A 19,242-nucleotide genomic window follows, 5' to 3' on the forward strand; every position below is an offset into this window, starting at 1 on the left:
CATTGTTCTAGGAAAACAAGCAGAGGTTCTGAAGTTGGTTCCCATTCTAATGTCATTCCTTATGTAAGATGTTCCTGTCCTGTCCTATTTATCCTGAAAATCTGCTCGAATCTGTGATGCTGGTACAGGAGGAAAAAACTAGTATTTACATCTGTCATTGCTGTTACGTTTTCTACCTAGGCTGAATCTAGAAACAGATTGAAACCAAGTAATAGAAGTACAATAGCCTTGTAGAGAAGTCCTGCATGGTGTTTAACTACCAATTGCCGTTTGTATAGGGCTTTTACTTTAAAGCTTTTCAGAAAATATTAAGTACTTTTAGTGTGATTAGTGCTTTGTAAGGAAGAAAGACACTGATATGCAAATACTGCAACACTGTTTAAGATTTTGCTTAAGGATTTACAGTTTAAATAAGAAACCCATTCTACTTGCAGAATTTTAAAAAATATGTAATTGTAGATACCATCCAATATCATCAGTGCACTGTATCCTTGAGTACTGTGGAATATGGAAGGCAGCAGTGACTTCAGAGAGACATACAACTTTAAGTATTAAAGCATCCTGCCTCTCCCAACTAAATTTTACCGTTCTAATCAAAATGCATAAGTAGAGCTAGAATTAATATTAAAAAACATGTTTCTTATTACGCACATCCAGGATATGTTATACAGTAATCATCTTGTTGTCTGTAGGGACTAGAAAAGCTGTACATGCCAAAGTCTCTAGTGCGTATAGTGAAATTCTGATGTTAGACTAGCTTTAAATGATGTAGTGTTTTAAATAAGTTTGTGATTTTACATTTTATTGAATGGAAATTATTTTATTTAAAACCACTAGTACTTATGGTGCAGGTGGCTTAGATGGAAATATCCTTGTAGATTATGTTGTGAAGACCGATCACATTAGTCTAGAACACAAACAAAATTCAGTCTTACTAAAGCCAGGGTGGAAAATACAAAGTTCGTGATGCTGGAATAAAAGGAGTATGAATGATTCACAATTCAGTAAAGTTTTTCAAGTTTTACATTAATATGTGGTTTGTATTAGGTTACCACCTTTTTCAGAATGTGAAGTCTTCTTTTCATGAGGCCTATAGAATATACAACATGCTACAGGTTTTCTTCTCCTGCCCTGAAAGGATTCTCCAGCCCCATCAGCTCAGGAATCCTTTAACACAGTTAAAACAAGGAATCACGTGGCCGTTCCCTTTAGAGATGATGAAAAATGTTACCAGTATTGAGGAGGTTTCTCGAAATGTGCCCGGTTGTTTTTCAGGTGCTGAGCTGAATCCACAAGTCACTACTCTGAAGGCTTTCTACAGCCTTTAGTTTGTAACGTCTTCCTGTCGGTATATGCCAGTTTAAATGCATTATCTTTGAAGACATGTGTCTTGTGTCCTGGATGTTTGAAGAGGTAAAAGAACAAAAAATATTAACAAAAAAGATGGGTCAGGAGATAAAACAGGACAAAAGGACTGGAAAGAAGCCAGCGTTAATTGACTGCAGGGGTTTGCAAGTTCTCACAATAAGCAAAATTGTTCCAGCTTTAAATGTAGCTTTTTGATCAGCCAGTCTAAAATGATTCTGATTACTTCATTATTCATCTTGGGCCTTTTGTGTTCAATGAGCACTTCTGAGATGCAAACTGAGAAGTTAAAACTGAATTGCTGTACTGAAAAAGTGCAAAGTCATTTGCTCAAAGGCAACAAAAAACCCCAAACAAAATAACAAAAAAAATCATCTAAGCCATCAACAATTATTTGTTAAAAAAAATTTATTATTTTGGTTACTGAAAACAAACAAAAACCCAGGGAGGTTTTTTTAAGCTGCAGGCAGTAGTATGTGCTCTCAATGGGAGGTTCTACTTGTTGCTCATCAACCCATGTAGCTGCAGTGGGAATTTATTGGAGAAGATCATCAAGTTTTAGTGTATACTAGGCTCCATAAATAAGCTCTGAAACTTTAAAATTATCAGAAGAGCTGAGGCTTACCTTTGTGTTTTACTATATTTGCTCCTTCCTTCCTTGCTCCTGATTTCAGTCATCAGTGAAACTTTTTCAGTGGACAGCACGCTTTGTTCCAATCTGAGTAAAATCCCGTTAATGAAAGACCTGGTTACACTGTGGCTGTTTCTTGAGGTTGGTGAAGCGTTGTGCTGTCAGGCAGTGGAGACAGAGCTAACTCCGATGCAGTACAAACCTTTAGTATGTGGAGATTATGATACTGCAGTGTCAGTATTTTTACTTTATGGGGCTTTCAGGGTGAACTGAGTTGTTCCTGATTGTACCTAACTTAGATATATAGTTTGAAAAAGGATTTTTCTTTGCAGCTCTTAAAACTAAATAAACTAACTCTTAAGTTGAAGTGGCTTCTCATAGATCTTTGCTAAACAAGATGCTGAGCTTATGACCAAGGATTTGTAAATTCATCTGTATTTTAGACAGCTTCGTGCTTGCTTCCATTTTCCTTACGGGGAAGAACAAAATAGTCCTACCTTCTTCATTTGGGGGGGAGTAAAAGGTCATATATTGGTCACTGATTTTCATTCTTGGTTAAAAAAAATACATCTCTGTTGCCAAAACGTACTCTTTCAAAATTTAAGCATGCACTGTCACATCCTGGCTTTGATTAATCAACATCCATCTGAAGTACATATCTAACTTCATGCACAAATGTAGTTACTGAAGAAAAGTGATGATTAATCCCTTATACTGCTTAGAAGGGATTTTATTTTAGTATCGTGTGTCCATTTCTGTTTAAAATGTGGAAAAGTGTATTAAAATATGTTTTGTGATAGTAGGCAACCCAGATTATGCTTCAAATAGTCACCTTGAGAAGTAAAAGTCAATTAATTGAAGCAAACATGCAAAATAGATTGTACATTTGCCCCAGCTGGCAATGTGGAAGTAAGAGTAATAGTTTTTACTGTGTGGCGGTGTCTTAATGAGGAAAACTCCTGCGAGGGGCCTTCTATAAAGACAGCAGTTTTCTTCATAATCCTTGTTTGCAAGATTATTTGGGATAGGTGTAGTTATGAGAAATCTACCTCTTTGTCATGTCACAGTAGTCTGAAAGTAAAAGTTGTGCATAAAACCGAGGAGAATGCTGTCTCAGTTTACATTCAGAAAGCTACAGTCAGAAGAAAGAAGTTTAGATGCAACTCGTGAAAATGAAAGCTCACATTCAGTAGGAGTGGATGCCTTTCCCTTCTACGCTTGCCAGAGAAAGTGGTATTGTGTGTTTATAAAGCTAGCATACTAAACTGAAGTCTGGCTCCCAATATTAAGAAAATGTTGGTCAAATATTTTACATCCTTGTCATCTCTTCAGCTACCACTTTATTATGGGAAGGATTAAGATTTGGATGCTGCCTGGAAGAGTTTGTTTTGAAGAAGGATTGAAAGAAAGGATAGAGGAATGTCAGACTAGGCTTCAGGCATAAGGCTACTTGGAAAAAGTCCCAAAAATGAGAGTGGTGGTAAACCATGTGTGACTTGGGCTGAAGTTGCAAGCAAAAAGCAAGAGCAAAGAAGCCTACTGGAATTAGTTCTTGCAGTCTTTGACATTTGGTGTGGAGACTAAGAGGAAGTAAATGAAAGAATTTGAAAAGGAACCTGTCTTAGTCAGACTTGCAGACATGGAAACTGGATTTTTATGGCAGCAATTTAGACTGAATGATGGGAAAGGGAAGAAGTATGTAGAAACCAAGAGTTTGTTGTAGCAAAAATATACAGTAGTGAGAGCCTAGACGAATGCTTTTGCAATGAGAATGGAAAAGAATGCAAATTTTATGAGCTTTTTGCAATGGAAAAAAACTGGCATGATTTTCTGATCAACAGTGTTAAAGAAAAAGGTGAATTAAAAAGAATCATAATGGATCAGAAAATAAAGAACACTGTTCCTGTGTGACAAAATGGAAGAATGGTAGGAAGTTTTACCAAGGAGGAGGTACCAAGTTGTAGGGCATATGTAGAGAATGAGGGAAGTCAGAATGAAGTTAAGAGGTGAGGCATAAGTATTAGGGTTACATTTTAGAGAAATGGTAGGTGGTTGTTGCAGTAGAGCAATGAAATGTAATGACTCAGTGCCTTGAGTGAAATAGAAGTGGACAGGAGAACATCTCTCAACTTAGAATCACAGAATCATAGAATTGTCTAGGTTGGAAGGGACCTTTCAGATCCTCTGAGTTCAACCATCAATCCAACACTGACAAAAACTATCACTAAACCATGTCCCTAAGCACTACATCTGCCGGTCTTTTAAATACCTCCAGGGATGACGATTCCACCACTTCCCTGGGCAGCCTGTTCCAATGCTCGATAACCCTTTTGGTGTAGGAATTTTTCCTAATATCCAGTCTAAACCTCCGCTGGTGCAACTTGAGGCCATTTCCTTAGGAGTAGATGTAGAAGGATGTGCAGTCTGAAGTGCGTAGACTTTGGTCTGTGCTCTCCTGAAGGGAGGGTTGGCTCTGTAACAATAAAGAATAGACGTTTTTATTTAATGAGTCCATACATCAGATTAGAAACATGATTTACAATATTGGAGGGCATTATGCTGGGTTTAATCCAGGTCATACTTACAATTGTCCCAGATTTTAGCATTAACTAACGGCCACAGAGTGCACCAGGTCTGCAGTGAGTTATTATGCCTGCTGTCAGCTCATGCTGAAATAGCTACGCCTGCATTGCTTTTGTGTACCTTCTTTAAAATAATGAACTTAAACATTCATTTGGCTATCATTTGTTAATTAACTTCTGATTACTTTGGAAAGACCAGAAAGTGTAATGGGAAACAGGCTCCAGGCTATCAAGAAAAGAGTTTGTAAGGAAAGTTTAATTGATTACATTCCTGTGACTGGAATCAGGAGAGAATTGCTATGGAGTACCACATGTTTGGAAGTTTGGAGTTGCTTCTGTCTTTTAGATGATGAAAACATCTCTGATCCCAGAGTTGTTTCATTCTTGCATCTTTCTCTTCCCATCTTCCCAATTTATGTTTGGTTTAGGAACAATAAGCCTTTGGTCTCAAGTTTTGGACAGGGTATCAGTAGCCTACAGAGTTCTGAGTTTTCATTTTCTGCTTTATGCCTGTATACCACAAAGAGCACAAAAAATAAGATCAGAGAGTTACTGACATCTGGCTTGAAAGAGCAGTGACAGGCATGGATCATGGAATGAAGGAGACCTTCAAAAGAAAGAATAACTGCTTGCCGCAATGATTGTGAGAAGCCTATGTGTGAAGGAGGCATCAGGCTTATAGACCTACCAGTACGACTGGAAGTGACCCAGAATCCTGACTCTATTTCTGGTGTCTTTGTCTTGGACAAAAACAGTTTCACTTGAAATATTTCTGTCTCTAACAACTGCAAAGATTCAAAAACATGGAGGTTCTTAATTCAGTGTGGTTGGGTGTCTAATGGTGAGAAGAGCATGTAGTCCCATTCATATCAGGGGATTTTTGTAAGGGTGGTGTTCAGCTTGAAACCGTAATTGCGATATTTGAAATGATGCAGTTGTTCATTACAGTCTGGCTAATTTTAGTAGTCAAATGAGTAGAAATTGAAGAAAAAAATAATAAAATCTGTGTTCTCTTCTTAACTCCTACAAGAAGGAAGAGGCTCTTTCTTCTGTTGTGTGCTCTTTAAAGTTGTCCAGCCTTATCCTAAAAGCCACAAAATATGAGTCTTCTGGCACTTTCTGAGGAGGTTTATTACAGTGTTGATCTTTGGTCTTTACTATAAATGATTTTTTTTCTTCTTGCTTAAATTTTCTTCCACTTCCACTTGGCATTATTGCTTCATACAAGAGCTCCAAAAATCCAAAAGAGTTTGGGAGGGCAGGAGGGGGCGTGCAAGAAAGGATAGATGCTATGCGAGGAGTCATATGATGTCAGTGGGTGAGTGGAGGAAAGAACAGGTGAAGCAACCCCAAAGATTTGAGGAAATGTGAAAAAGGAGGCTGTGAACTGTAGTGGTACATAATGGAGGCCACCCGGTCTACGTGCTTGGATGTGGACAGTCACGTCTGCTTTGCCTGTGCTCTGATGTGGCTGCCTCCAAGACAGCTCTAATCTGGAAGCCATGTAAACACAAGACAGTCAAACTAAACATCTATGAACCCCAGTGAGTTGGCTTCAGCACTGCTCAGAAAGATATATCTAGCCCTAGCAGAGTACTTTTTTCTCTTTACGTATCTTCTTAGTTTGTGTTGCAGATTCAATATATCCAGCCTTTCAGGACTTAGTTGAGGGACAGGAAATACTGTCTTAATCCAGAGTGACACAGATCTTAAAGCATTTATTTTGCACCTAACAACTTTGGAGAACAGGCTGCACAGACACAGCTCTCCAAAATTGTCTTTCTAAGCAACTTTATTTTTAACCAGGTTGCTCCACTTCCAGGCTCCTACACATGCGCCTTGTCAGGGTCATGGTGTAAGGTAACACTAAAAGGTTCTCAAAACACAGCAGGTCAAGATCTACCTAGAAGAAAGAGTTACGCTGGAGAAGGAAGTGCAAGAGTATTTTTGTGCTGAGATTTTGAATGGAAACAGAAGACAGGATTTCAGGTCTTAATCTGTTTCTGAGGTGGTGCTTCTGTGTTAATAGGATCAGAGTAACGAAGCTTGCATAGATACTTCTCTTACATAGAAAACATTACACATTGACAGTCTTTATCAAGAGATACTTGGTCATATTATCTCAGATCTCTAAAAATTGTGTGTTTTTTTCAGCACGTAAGAACTATTATGTCTAAATGGTGTTAACTAGATCCTTAACAAAATGTATATGGAAGTTGCTGCCCTGCTTTGTATTTCCCTAGGGGCAGGGAAAGTACAAGTCAATATGTGAGATATGTTGTAGCTGTTGTTTATATAGAATGAATCTTGAGATCATGATTGATAGGGCTGTTATGGATGTTTTGGCCTAGTGGTGTGGTTGAAGGCATGAATGCTAAGAGGGAAAGCTAAGGTTTCTCATACCTGTAATGAAAAACTGATATTCTGTCTTAAGCTGGTATTCACACAGGCTTATGTAAAAATAATTAAATCAGTCTGCATGCATTCTTGGGGTTTTTTTTTGTGTTGCAAGTCAGGGTGTAAGTACTCAAATTGCAGAAGATGTGTTCAAATTCATGCAGGTATTTTTGGTGGTTTTATCTGTGTTCCTCAGTGCTCCTGCTGCTTTAGCAGTAATGGAAGAAGTTGTAAGGAGTCTGCAGCACGTTGCTGTTCCTTGCACATGAAGAAATGGTGATCAAATTGCTGCAGGTCTGCATCTATGAGAGCTTGATGTGCTGGTTCTCTTGTTGCAGGGGAACTTTGTTGCTCTGATCTCCCCTTCAGGGGCTGTGAAATGAAACCAATGTGGTGTGTGCGGCTCCTTTCGTCTGAGCACAGTAATAACAACACTTTGCTGGAAAGTTGGTTTTCTTATTAGGTTTTTTTTGCCCCCCTCCCCCAGTGGGTACTGTTTGGTTCTGCTTTGACAATTAGATATGCTTGCATTTTCGCACACATCCTTCTTGACTAACTTTGACGGTGATTTGGCAGTTATGAGGAAACCAATACATTGTTTTTATTTCATTTACTTAAGTGACGATTGTGAAGAAAAATCAAATTAGAATTAAATTTTCTCATTTTAACTAAAGTCGGGTCTTGAACTATTTGTCTATGTTCAGCGCTAGATAATCTTCTGCATGTGAATTATGGTATTTATTTTTTTTTTAAGAGAAAACCGGACTAGGAGATTGGGGCAATAAGGAATGAACTGTTCAGAAATTTTGCATTTGAGTAGCTTCTACAAATATGAGTGAGCAGAAGGTGCAGTGAGGGATGGTTTGATTTGCATTGTGAGATGGACCAGGACTTTGATGTGTAGCTCTGTTTCAGTGAACAGAAGAAGTTGCTTTCTCCCCACGATATGACCTTACCATCACCAAAAAAGAAAAAAAAGTTCCCTGACACAAACAAGCTGGGGTTTTTTTTGTTTGTTTGTTTTTGTTGTAACCTGGTTTGTGTCAGGTAATTTGCCAGTTAGTTTAAGTGCTAATCTGAAGGCAGTATAAGAGTTTTATTCGGTTCCATTAGGTCCGACCAAACTTTGTAATACAGGGGCTATTATCCTGCCAGTTGTGAGGAATTTCTGTTTTATGGAGCAGCACTGACACAAAGACAGCACTGTGCAAGCCGTCTCTATAACTGAACACTTTCACACTGCAATTTAGGAGGCGTGCAGTTCAGGAAATTGCTGGCTTCTGCTGGAGCACACTTTTACTGCAAGGAAAATTTTATTCGTCACTCAAGTAATTGGCAGTTTTAATACCTTGTTAGTAATTACCTTATAAACAAACTAATGCATAAAGGCAAGGCTCTATGACCTGTTATCTAACTCACAGTCTTATTTGGCCAGTGGGACTGACACATGGTGGTGGTGTTTGTTGTTGTTTTTTATTAAAGTAATTTGTTTCCATTTATTATAAATACTTTCAGCTAAGAGCTAAAAAAATGCAGTATACCTCTACCAGACAGCCTGAGGAATGAAACACGATACGAGTGCAGCGTTGGAGGGGCTGCAAGATCACTTACCCATTCCCACATGTGGTCAGAAAGGCCATTAATCTAACTTCTGGTTCAGTTTTTGAGTCAGGACTTTTTTTGTCTTGAGCAGTAATCCCCCCACACCCCTTGAATATGCGAGGGTTGTCTGTGCTATCCTAAATGTGTGGCTTGCTATTTGATCCAGATCGAGTATTTCCAATAAAGGCAAACACTTTCCAGAATCAACATTCTTGTTGATAGGTTACTGAAATTGCCTTTGCCTGCAATCTCTAGGAGCTGGGGAGAGCTCCTAAATTTTGATCATTCATCATATTAGGTACAGAATGAACTGACTTGAACTTCCCAAGGTAACAGGGATCATTTTGGGTTACATTCATTTACTTGGTCGTGATCTGTTTTCCCCTATTCCCTACCATTAGCCCCAGACGAATAACCTTATTAATGTCGCTGATATGCTTGTATGATTCTGTATATTATGCAACTGCAATGGAAAAACTGGTAGGTTGCTGAGTATGAACATGAAATAGGATTGCTGGAAAAAGTACATTTCATTAGAAGTGACAGAAGAGGGGTGTTCTTTATAGTAGACTAGGATAGCCATGCCTTTAAACAGTTGCACAGATTTTGTTGTGGAAATGGGTATGATGCTTAGCTGAAGTTTGACCAGACACGAAGTCCAGAACCTCTGCAATGAGCTGTAATAAGCAGAAGTTTTATACTTTGCTAACTCACCAGAAAAATCTATAGGATGCAATACTAAATGTAATTGCAAAATTAGATTAATTGCAAAATGTAATTGCAAAATCTTTCTGAGGGAGCACACTGTCATCTATCTGTTCTAATCTAGCTCTCTTACTGGAAATTCAGTCTGATTTTCATGCTATAGGATTTAAAAAAAAACACAAAACACAATGTCTAGCTACTATGATGTTAATTTGGTTAAAATAGAAAACAACTCTAATCTCATTGCATTACAGTACTGTGACATACTGTTCAATGAAAATACCAGATATTTCTACGGTTCAGAAATAGATGATCATAGAGTTTTACATCTTGTTTTAAGAGCCATGAATTGCAGCAATTGGATTATAATGCAATTTTTTTCATCTTGTTTGCTGGGAATAGGTTTTAAGAAATTTTGATGAACACATTTATTTAGAGCATTTCAATTTATGATTTGGGATGGCTAGAAATGAATGTTATGTCTAGAGAACATACTTTATAGGTTTTCTTTAACTAGAAGTTATTTCAAGTGGGGGAATTTAGAACTAACTTTTGTCAGTCATGAGTTGTTAACAAGTGTTTATTCTGGAAATTACAGTCTTTTGACTACTGTCCTTAAATTTCAGGACCAGTAACAGGATTGCCAACGTCTTGTCTGAACATCTGAAGCCATTTCAGAGTCTAGAAACTTTGGACTTGAGCAACAACAACATATCAGAGCTAAAAATATCATCATTTCCATCGTTACAGCTCAAGTATCTGTAAGTAAAACTTAGTCTTACTTTATTTCTTTCAGGTTACTTTCAAAAAACTTACTGGAAAACTCAGATTGGCAGCTGTTTGTTAAGGTACTAAATCTTCTTTCAATTAGACATACGTTCAATATTTATTCCCACTCTGACCAGTTGAATTTTAACATAAGCTGTTAATTTGAATACATGAGTTGTTGCAGTGAGATGTTTTAGTTCATAAAAAGTGGAGGTCATTATCTTGAGATTAAACAAATAGATGTGTCTCTTCAGAGAAATAATTATGTAACAAAATCATAGAATCACAGAATCATAGAATCTTCATGGTTGGAAAGGACCTTCGAGATCACTACCATACACACACGAAAAAAACCCCTACAATCTCTGTCACTAGAGCATGCCCTGAAGTGCCACATCTGCACGTTTCTTAAATACCTCCAGGGATGGTGACTCAGCCACCTCCCTGGGCAGGCTGTTCCAGGGCCTGACCACTCTTTCAGTAAAGTAATTCTTCCTAATATCTAATCTAAACCTCCCCTGCCACAACTTCAGACCATTTCCTCTGGTCCTGTCATTATTCACTTGGGAGAAGAGGCCAACACCCACCTCTCTCCAACCTCCTTTCAGGTAGTTGTAGAGGGCAATGAGGTCTCCCCTCAGCCTCCTCTTCCCCATGGTTGTGCTTGTCTTGAGTTACATGGGGTTTGGTGGACTTTTTTGAATCTATCTTAATCTTTATTCAGTAATACTGCAATGCTAGAGCTATACTGAGTGAGAATAAAGCAATGGGGTTGCAAAATGCTATCTTCTGCTAATAGTACACTCCTGCAGAGTAGAGCAAAATGTTGGTGGTGAAATACTATTTGACCATAGACGGAGCTGTCAAGAACTCTAATTAATATGATAAATGAAATTCCATTTATCAAGGAGTAGGCAGCGCAAGAGCTTTGTGTTTCACTACTTGGTATTAAGAATTTATTAAATAACTGTAAATTTAACCTTCTAGACATTGTTTCAACAGGTACATTAACAGTAACCGAATAACCTCCATGGAGCCTGGTACCTTTGACAATTTGTCTACCACACTTCAAGTATTGAAACTGAACAGGAACAAAATTTCAGCAATCCCTCAAAAGATGTTTAAACTCTCCCATCTGCAGCACCTGTAAGTGCAACCTACAATTGACTAATTGTTTTCAGGTTTTCCAAAGCACTGGCAGTGCTTGAACTTTAACCTTTAATTTAACCAGAGGCAGAGTGAGACAGACACAGAAAACATATTACTACAACCCTTACTAACTGCAGCTTTGCACTGAACAAAACTAGTCGTATATATTGGTGAGATGTGACTAGTCTTTGTACTTAAAATTGTGTTTGCCTATTAAAAGAAAAAAAAAAGGCTGGAGAAGGGGTAATAGCATTCCTGTAAGAAGGCATTGGAAAAATACTAAGTGAACTTACGTAGTTCACTACAGCAGTCTCTTATTTATTTTGTTGCTTTCACAGTGAAATGAAGGGAACTAATTTGCTTTCAGAAGATGTGACAATAAGCAATATGCTTGAGCAAACAGACCTCCTTCAGCCTTGCTGATACAATGCTGTCTATAAATGTTTAATAAAGTTATTTAATATGGAAGAGGATGGGGAAATAAAATATCTTTTTCCTCCTTTTTTTTTTTTGAAAACATGGAGTGCAGGAAGTTGACAAGAGGATGGGCCAGGACTGCGCTTTGTCAAATCCTGAATAATTATTTTCCATATTAGATAGTCAAGAGTTAAAAATGATCAAGTTTCTTAGGTTAACCTTGAAAGTGAAAGGTTATAAGAACACTGAAGTGTTAGGATGCTTGACACATCTGGAAACAGTGACTGTATCTTTTCTGTATACAAATGCAGGAAGAGTTTGATGTGAGCCTCAGTAAAGAGTATGAGAACAGTCCTGCAAATCTCAGGATTTGTTAACGATCTTAGTAGACTTTCAGATCTTCAGATTTATCTGAAATTTTGGAATTTGGTGATATTCTTGCCTGAAAGAGTTCTACTCGTTCACAGTTTAATCCGTATGCTGACCTAGTTATGTTAGGTAGCTAATCTGCAATGAAGGTCAAAAATTTGTGTTACCACTTGGAAGAAGTGTTCAGAGGAGGAGTGGGGAAGAACTGAAGGCTGATCTCACTGAATGTTCTTCACTGCCTATACACATAAACACAGGACGAGGAGTGTTCTCTATCGGGTATCTGTTATCAGGTAGAGTTCATATCAGGATATGGGGAAGTAAGTTTTGAAAGGAGAGGATTCCTCTTGGTTTGGTAGGATGCAGGTTGACAGATCTTCTTGAAGGTTGATATATCTTCAAATGATTACTCGTTGTATGAAGGCCTTTTCTTAGTATTGTCTAATCCTATCTCTTTATACTATATATTGTTTATCGATATAACTGTTAATTTAACAAATGATATTTCAAAATTAGCTGTTATAAAAACAGTTAACATTGTTCTTTGTGCCTGTGTGACTTCTGTTTTCACATAGCTCAGAAAGTCGCAAAGCTGCTTGGGGTTTGTGCAGGGTTTGGAGTTAAAAAGGACCAAAACCAAGACAGTGTTACGGAGAGCAGTAAAACAGAAAATACTGAGTACTACTGTCACCGCAGCTTGCCCTCTGGCTAGTTATGCCTTATAACTCCCTTCCAGGAGTTACAGATACGCATGGGTCCCAGCGTCTGACCTACAAGGGGGGGTGTGTAGTGGCAGAAGGGAGAGTGTCAAGACTGCTTGAGAAAGAAGGAAGGACCTGTTCATAACTAGTTGTGGAGAATGAGGGAGGAATGTGTAATGAATGCTTAACTGCAGATTAAGAAAGAAAGGAATCAGCCAGGGTATTTAATTTTGCCCAGTTACCACAACTAAAAATTTTAACTTTCTGACTGATTATTGATTGCAATTATAAGCTACCCTTAATGGCTCTACTGCTGGATAAACACCAGGAACTTACTTCCACTTTTGAATTTGCAAACAGAACTAACCATGATGTTCTAGGTCTATGAGGATTCTTTAAATCTGAAAATCAAGGAGCTACCAAGTACTCGTCCTCAGTATCAGAAAGGCAGAACAGTGTTAGCATGGTTAAGCATAATGTGTTACAGTAAAATATTTGATTTTTATTACATCTTGTCTCTGTTGTTTTATGTGTTTAAGCATTTAAACATTTAGACATTTAAACAAAGAGCATTTAAATAAGGTTTGTTTCCAGAGAGGGAAGAAAGGTTACTGGCATGCAGGTAAACTTACTGTGCTGTAACTATAAATTTTATTGATGCAGGGAACTGAATCGCAACAAAATTAAAAAAATAGATGGGCTTACTTTCCAAGGACTTCCAGCTTTGAAATCATTAAAGCTGCAGAGAAACGGGGTTACTAGACTCATGGACGGCGCTTTCTGGGGATTAACCAACATGGAAGTCTTGTGAGTATCAACTTTCTGCTGATAAGATTCTGCTGAAAACATGTTAAGTACAATTGCGCAAAATGAATAGAATTGCTTCATAAAATTTAAAGATGTTTTTGAATTAAACTGTTCTAGTATGGTTTGAAAAGCAGCAAGGAGCCATTGGTGAATGTGTAGGACAGCACATTCTGAATGCATGCATACAACTCTAAATGTAAATAAAGCCTGCAGCTATCTAGCCAGTATCATGAAGTCAGATGTGGACTCATGGCAAAGCACGCACGCCACTGAGTTTCTGAACCTTATGTTTTTTATCTGTTTGTGTTTGTGAATGTTTGTAGGCAGCTGGACCATAACAACTTAACAGAGGTAACCAAAGGCTGGCTTTATGGCTTGCTGATGCTGCAGCAACTCCATCTCAGCCAAAATGCCATCAGCAGGATCAGTCCTGATGCCTGGGAATTTTGCCAAAAACTCAGTGAGCTGTGAGTAGCTTTTATTCTATTCCAGTTTTGAAAGCCGGGTACATGCCAAAGCATGAACTTCTTACCACTGATCTGTGAACTTTTCATAACAAAGTTTCCAAGGTGACAACAACTTTTTTGTATGTGGGACAGTTTTATTTTGTTGAAAGAAGTTGAAGCCAACCGTGACTGCTTCATTTCACTGTGGCAGTTGTACTAAAGCTGTAACACAGTCATTTTCAAATGAAAGAAATTAATTGTGCAGTAATTTGCGAATTATCAGAAATGATACACAAGCTGTGTGGTCAACAATACTGTAGTAGGTTTTGTGATAGTTGTGAGGGAAGAAACATCTTCTCCCCCTGAACATTCACCTGGATTGAACTGAGTAATATGCACTGCAGCATAAACATTAAAATACATTTTCTCCTTGAATTTGCAGAGATTTGACGTTCAATCACTTAGCAAGGTTAGATGATTCAAGTTTTGTTGGTTTAAGCGTGCTGGTTGGACTGTACATTGGAAACAACAAAGTAAATTACATTGCTGATTGTGCCTTCCGGGGACTTTCCAGTCTGCAGACTCTGTAAGTTGACAAACTCGATTTTTAAGGTCAAAAACCTTAAGAAAAACCCTCAGTGTTTATAGGTTTGTTTTTGTGTTTTTTTTTTTCTTATGAAATATGCAGGAACCTTTCGTTAATTTCCCAGATCAGCATATGTTTTTCTTACGGTAGGATTTTTTTTCAGAATAGTTAGGAGAGGGAGGACTTCCTCTTTCATTAAGGCTGTGCACAATGGATGATGGTGATTACGATAACGAACTTTCAGAAGCATTATTATGGAAAAGGCATGTCTCCATTCGAAGGCAGCAAGCAGAACTGCACCCCACAGCTTTAAGGGTCTGGATCATAGTTGTGTCTTAATCGAATCAATGTTTTCCCTTGTGGTAGAAATAAGAAGACAAAACTCAAAACTGTGTATTACTACGGATGCTGACGCTTGTCGTGACTGAGCAATTGCTCAATTAAGCATTTGAGCGTTTTTTGAAATAGCATTTCCTAATGGAAGGGGGAAGAAAGAAGTAAATGAATCTAAATATATTCCGCTTCATTAAAATCTTCCAGTTGTGTACCATTGACCCATCTGTTAGCCAGACGAATGACATGGTTGCCGTTTCTTCTAGGCTTTGGAAAGGGTGCTAGTATTTTACTTTCAGGGGTTTGTTTACATACTCACACTTTGGGCATCTAGCAAAGATACAATTCAGAGGGGTGTATGCTACGGTTTTTAAGTATACAGAAACGTATAGATCATAAAGAGAGGAATTCAGAGACTTGTGAAGTGTCTAGAAATTGTGTTACACTTTCCTCCTAGATTTTTTTTTCTCTTCTAGCCCTACCCTGTTGATTCTTTGCTGACACACCATTCTTTTCACAAATCTCTATAATCTCTTTATGCTTCACAGATAATTAAGTTATTGTTGTGGATATGGTAGGATGTAAAAATGATTCACTTATTAATAAATCTCTGTGTTCTCTGTGTGTTAATATTACGAACTTATAAAGGCGTGAGTATATTTTGTTTTGAAGGGGCAACAGTTGATCTTTTTCCTCCTATGATGCTCCTTTTCTTATGACAGTGTTTGAATCTGTATCTGAATACCCTTGTACCGGAATGTGGGTTTGTTGTCTAATGATTCTTAAAATTGTTAGGTTCATGATCTTTTTAATTATCAGTGGAAAAAGTAATAATAGTCTTCAAAGTCTCTCATTAAAATTGAAATGAAATGGGTAATCAGGAGATGCTTCGCTAAAAAAAAAACAAAACAAAAAGCACAACCGAACAAAAAAAACCCCCTCAAACCAACAAAACCCAGCATACTAGAAAGCTATTTCAGAAATTGTTTTAAACTATATATGCTCTTGAAGAAGTATGTACCTTGTTCTTTTTAATAGCTCATGTGGTTTGTTTTCCTCTCCCTCCTTAAATAGGGATCTGAAAAACAATGAAATATCATGGACTATTGAGGATATGAATGGTGCCTTCTCTGGCCTAGATAAACTTAAGAAGCTGTGAGTATTGCTACAATATTTGTATCTCATCATTCCTTAAAGAAAATTAGCTTAGGTTATGTGTGTTTCAAGAGACAAACCCAACACTTAATGATGATGTATTTTCCATAGCTGAGGTGATTTTTTTTTTCTCCCTTACTATTTTGTTCTCTATAAAATGTTCCTTTTCTATAAAAGAAATTCCAGATTTTTCAAGTCAAACTAATCTGAAATATTTTAAATATTACTACTATATACGGAAACATTTCTCAAAGAATGAGGGTTTCCTGTAATAGAAAGTAGTAAGTGCATTATATGACAAAGGCATAATGACAGGGATAGTCTTGGATGAAGTAATGCAGCATCCAATGGAAGTGGCTTCATTGCATTGAAATTTTCAAATGCACATTGATGAAATAAAAAGATGCTTATGTGTATATGTTTAGAATAATTCATATCACTGAATTGTACACATGAAATGTCTTCTAAAATCATTGTAAAATTGAGATGCTTACTCAAGGGGAATAAATTACTGTATTTTAGAGGTGAGATGTTTTGCTGCATTGGGGAAGGCTGAATAGTGAATATTAGTCGCAGTTTAGAAATAAATGCCAAAACTGCAGCTGTTCAGCTCAAAAAATGCTTCTATTTTATTGCATCTGTTTTGCATCGTGTGCTTATGTTTTTCAGGATACTCCAAGGAAACAGGATTAGATCCATCACAAAGAAAGCATTTTCTGGTTTGGATGCACTGGAACACCTGTAAGTAGTAGAAGTTTACATTTAACCCAACATTGCAAAATATGAATTTTGCTACTAATTGAAATAAAAGTAGGACTAATAAGCTTTACTTATGACTTTGAATGAAATACACTTACCCCTGTTTGCTACTGTGATCTTGAGAAGGTTCTTTTATTTTGGACTTATGCTGAATATGAATTTTGCAGTTAATGTAGAAAGCCTTGTGTATTAAGCATGCTACAAAACTCCTTAATTCTGTCTTTTTAGTTTTTGAGCAGGGTGATCCTTTGTATATCACTAGTGTAGCAAAACGTTCTTTGAGTCTTAAATACATTCAATTTAATGAATTACTCTTTCCTCCTCTAACGTTATTTTTCTTTTTTTTTTCCCTAGAGATCTAAGTAACAATGCAATTATGTCAGTGCAAGGAAATGCATTTTCACAAATGAAGAAACTCAAAGAATTGTAAGTTTCTATCTAAAGACATCACCTCTATTAAATATATCTATCCATATAAATGTATAAATAAAAGCCTTGTAAGATGTTGCCTGATGCAGTGATAAAACTCCCGTGATAATCTCTCTGAAGTCACGTAAAAAGGGTATGTCAGTGCTTTGGGTTTTTTTATTTTTTTATGTGATCACTGTATTTAAGTGAGATAGTGTAGGATAGGAGGCGTTCATTTTCTGCTACATTTGGTGTCTAGAGTCCTTATTTTAAATTGGCTGATCTCTAATAGGTATTAGATAAGGGAGACTTTGATGTAATGTGCTATAAGATCAGTAGTGCTATCACTGAGCTAAAGCTTACTGGACCAGTGAAATGCAGTGCTGTAATTCTTTTGTAAAGACCTGGTTGTCAGTGGTTGTAATTGGGTCCTTCTATCCTGTAGTAGCAAAGGGGCAGATCTTCAGAGAAGTCATGAAGAAGTCACTAGGAAGAATGTATTCTTCTAGTGAGTTTTTGGTTTGTTGTTTTTTTTCTCTGCTTACCCTCTTTTTCTGTTGATCAACGCAGAAAAATGCTGTCACTGTTCCCTTTGAGCGCAGCTAATTCTTCCTCTTAGAATCATAGAATCATAGGGTTGGAAGGGACCTCTGGAGATCATCTAGTCCAACCCCCCTGCCAGAGCAGGGTCACCTAGAGCAGGTTACACAGCAACACGTCCGTGTGGGTTTTCAATGTCTCCAGAGTTGGAGACTCCACCACCTCTCTGGGCAGCCTGTGCCAGTGCTCTGCCACCCTCAAAGTAAAGAAGTTCCTCCTCATGTTTAGGTGGAACTTCTATGCTCAAGGTTGTGCCCATTACCTCTTGTCCTGTTGCCGGGCACCACTGAAAAGATCCTGGCCCCATCTTCCTGACACCCATCCTTTAAGTATTTATAAGTGTTGATAAGATCCCCCCTCAGTCGTCTTTTTTCCAGACTGAAAAGACCCAAATCCCTCAGTCTTTCTTCATAAGAGAGGTGTTCCAGTCCCCTAATCATCTTGGTAGCTCTCTGCTGCACCCTCTCCAGCACCCTCTCTTGCATATATCTTAATGTCTCCTCTATTCATATCAGCCTTCTCTAGTCAGATCTGTTGTCCTGAGCTGCTCTGTGGATTGTTATAAAGAATAACAAAAAGATGCTGTTCTCATTATGAGTAGAAACCACCTGGTGCTTTTCATTTGTGTTCTCCAGGCTCCTGTCAAGTATCAACCGAGCAGCTGGCTCTCTTCTTAATCTTACAATATTACTCCATGTTGAGCGCCGTAGAGAATGTAAGAAGGAGCCTTGTATATTTCATGGAATCATAGAACAGCCCAGGTTGGAAGGAACCTCAGAAGGTCATCTGGTACAACCTTTCATGGAAAAAGGAGCCTAGACGAGATTATCTATCACCCTGTCCATTCATGTCTTGAAAACCTCCAGTGCTGGGGACTCCACCACATCCCTGGGGAGATTGTTCCACTATGATTGTTCACACTGTAAAATATTTCTTTCTCGTATCTAGGCAATATTTGGTTATCTCTGAATTCAGTTTGATGTTACCGAGATCCTGATGCAGCTGTGGCTGCTCTAGAAAGCAGCAGCCATTCTTCTACCCACAGCCAGGCGTTTTGTGCCTTCCCTCTTCCTTGGGTTGGATCTGGTTGTATTGCTGGATTAGTTTGCTGAGCTCACTCAGCCAGTTGCAGGACAATTGCTAGATTTGTCACAAGAGAAGCAGTGGGGAGCACAGTGCTGAGAATTAGGGACTGATGTAGATGATTTGAATAGTGATGGAATGACAGGCTAGCACTGCTCCAGGAGGTGCAAGATGCGACAAGATACCAGACTCTGAACACTTCAATGAAATAACTATTCAGTGCTTGCCGGGGTCTTTTTCTGTATTTTTCTTGAAACACCTGGTGGACATCCCTTACGTCTGAGGAAGATGTAGACAGACGGTAGAAAGTACTTTCCCAGAAGTAAGATTATTTAGTATAAATTTCCATCTAGTAATTTTATTCTGAGGCCCCTAGAGA

The 19,242-nt window shown here is 38.0% G+C and overlaps 1 protein-coding gene across 2 annotated transcripts in view; it reads left to right on the top strand.

Moving 5' to 3' along the window:
* Positions 1 to 19,242, top strand: part of LRIG3 (leucine rich repeats and immunoglobulin like domains 3) — a 45,775-nt gene that overhangs the window by 12,573 nt on the left and 13,960 nt on the right. Inside the window, exons 4-11 of one of the 2 annotated variants that reach the window (XM_054188431.1) lie at positions 9,909 to 10,043; positions 11,053 to 11,196; positions 13,350 to 13,493; positions 13,817 to 13,960; positions 14,382 to 14,525; positions 15,933 to 16,013; positions 16,683 to 16,754; positions 17,127 to 17,198. In XM_054188431.1, the coding sequence (XP_054044406.1) occupies positions 9,909 to 10,043; positions 11,053 to 11,196; positions 13,350 to 13,493; positions 13,817 to 13,960; positions 14,382 to 14,525; positions 15,933 to 16,013; positions 16,683 to 16,754; positions 17,127 to 17,198 (936 nt within the window). Of the gene's footprint in view, positions 1 to 9,908; positions 10,131 to 11,052; positions 11,197 to 13,349; positions 13,494 to 13,816; positions 13,961 to 14,381; positions 14,526 to 15,932; positions 16,014 to 16,682; positions 16,755 to 17,126; positions 17,199 to 19,242 lie in introns of those variants that run through there. The other variant, XM_054188432.1, reaches the window with a different exon arrangement.

The sequence above is a fragment of the Rissa tridactyla genome, chromosome 1 (genome assembly GCF_028500815.1).
Source record: "Rissa tridactyla isolate bRisTri1 chromosome 1, bRisTri1.patW.cur.20221130, whole genome shotgun sequence".
NCBI classification, from domain to species: Eukaryota; Metazoa; Chordata; class Aves; order Charadriiformes; family Laridae; genus Rissa; species Rissa tridactyla.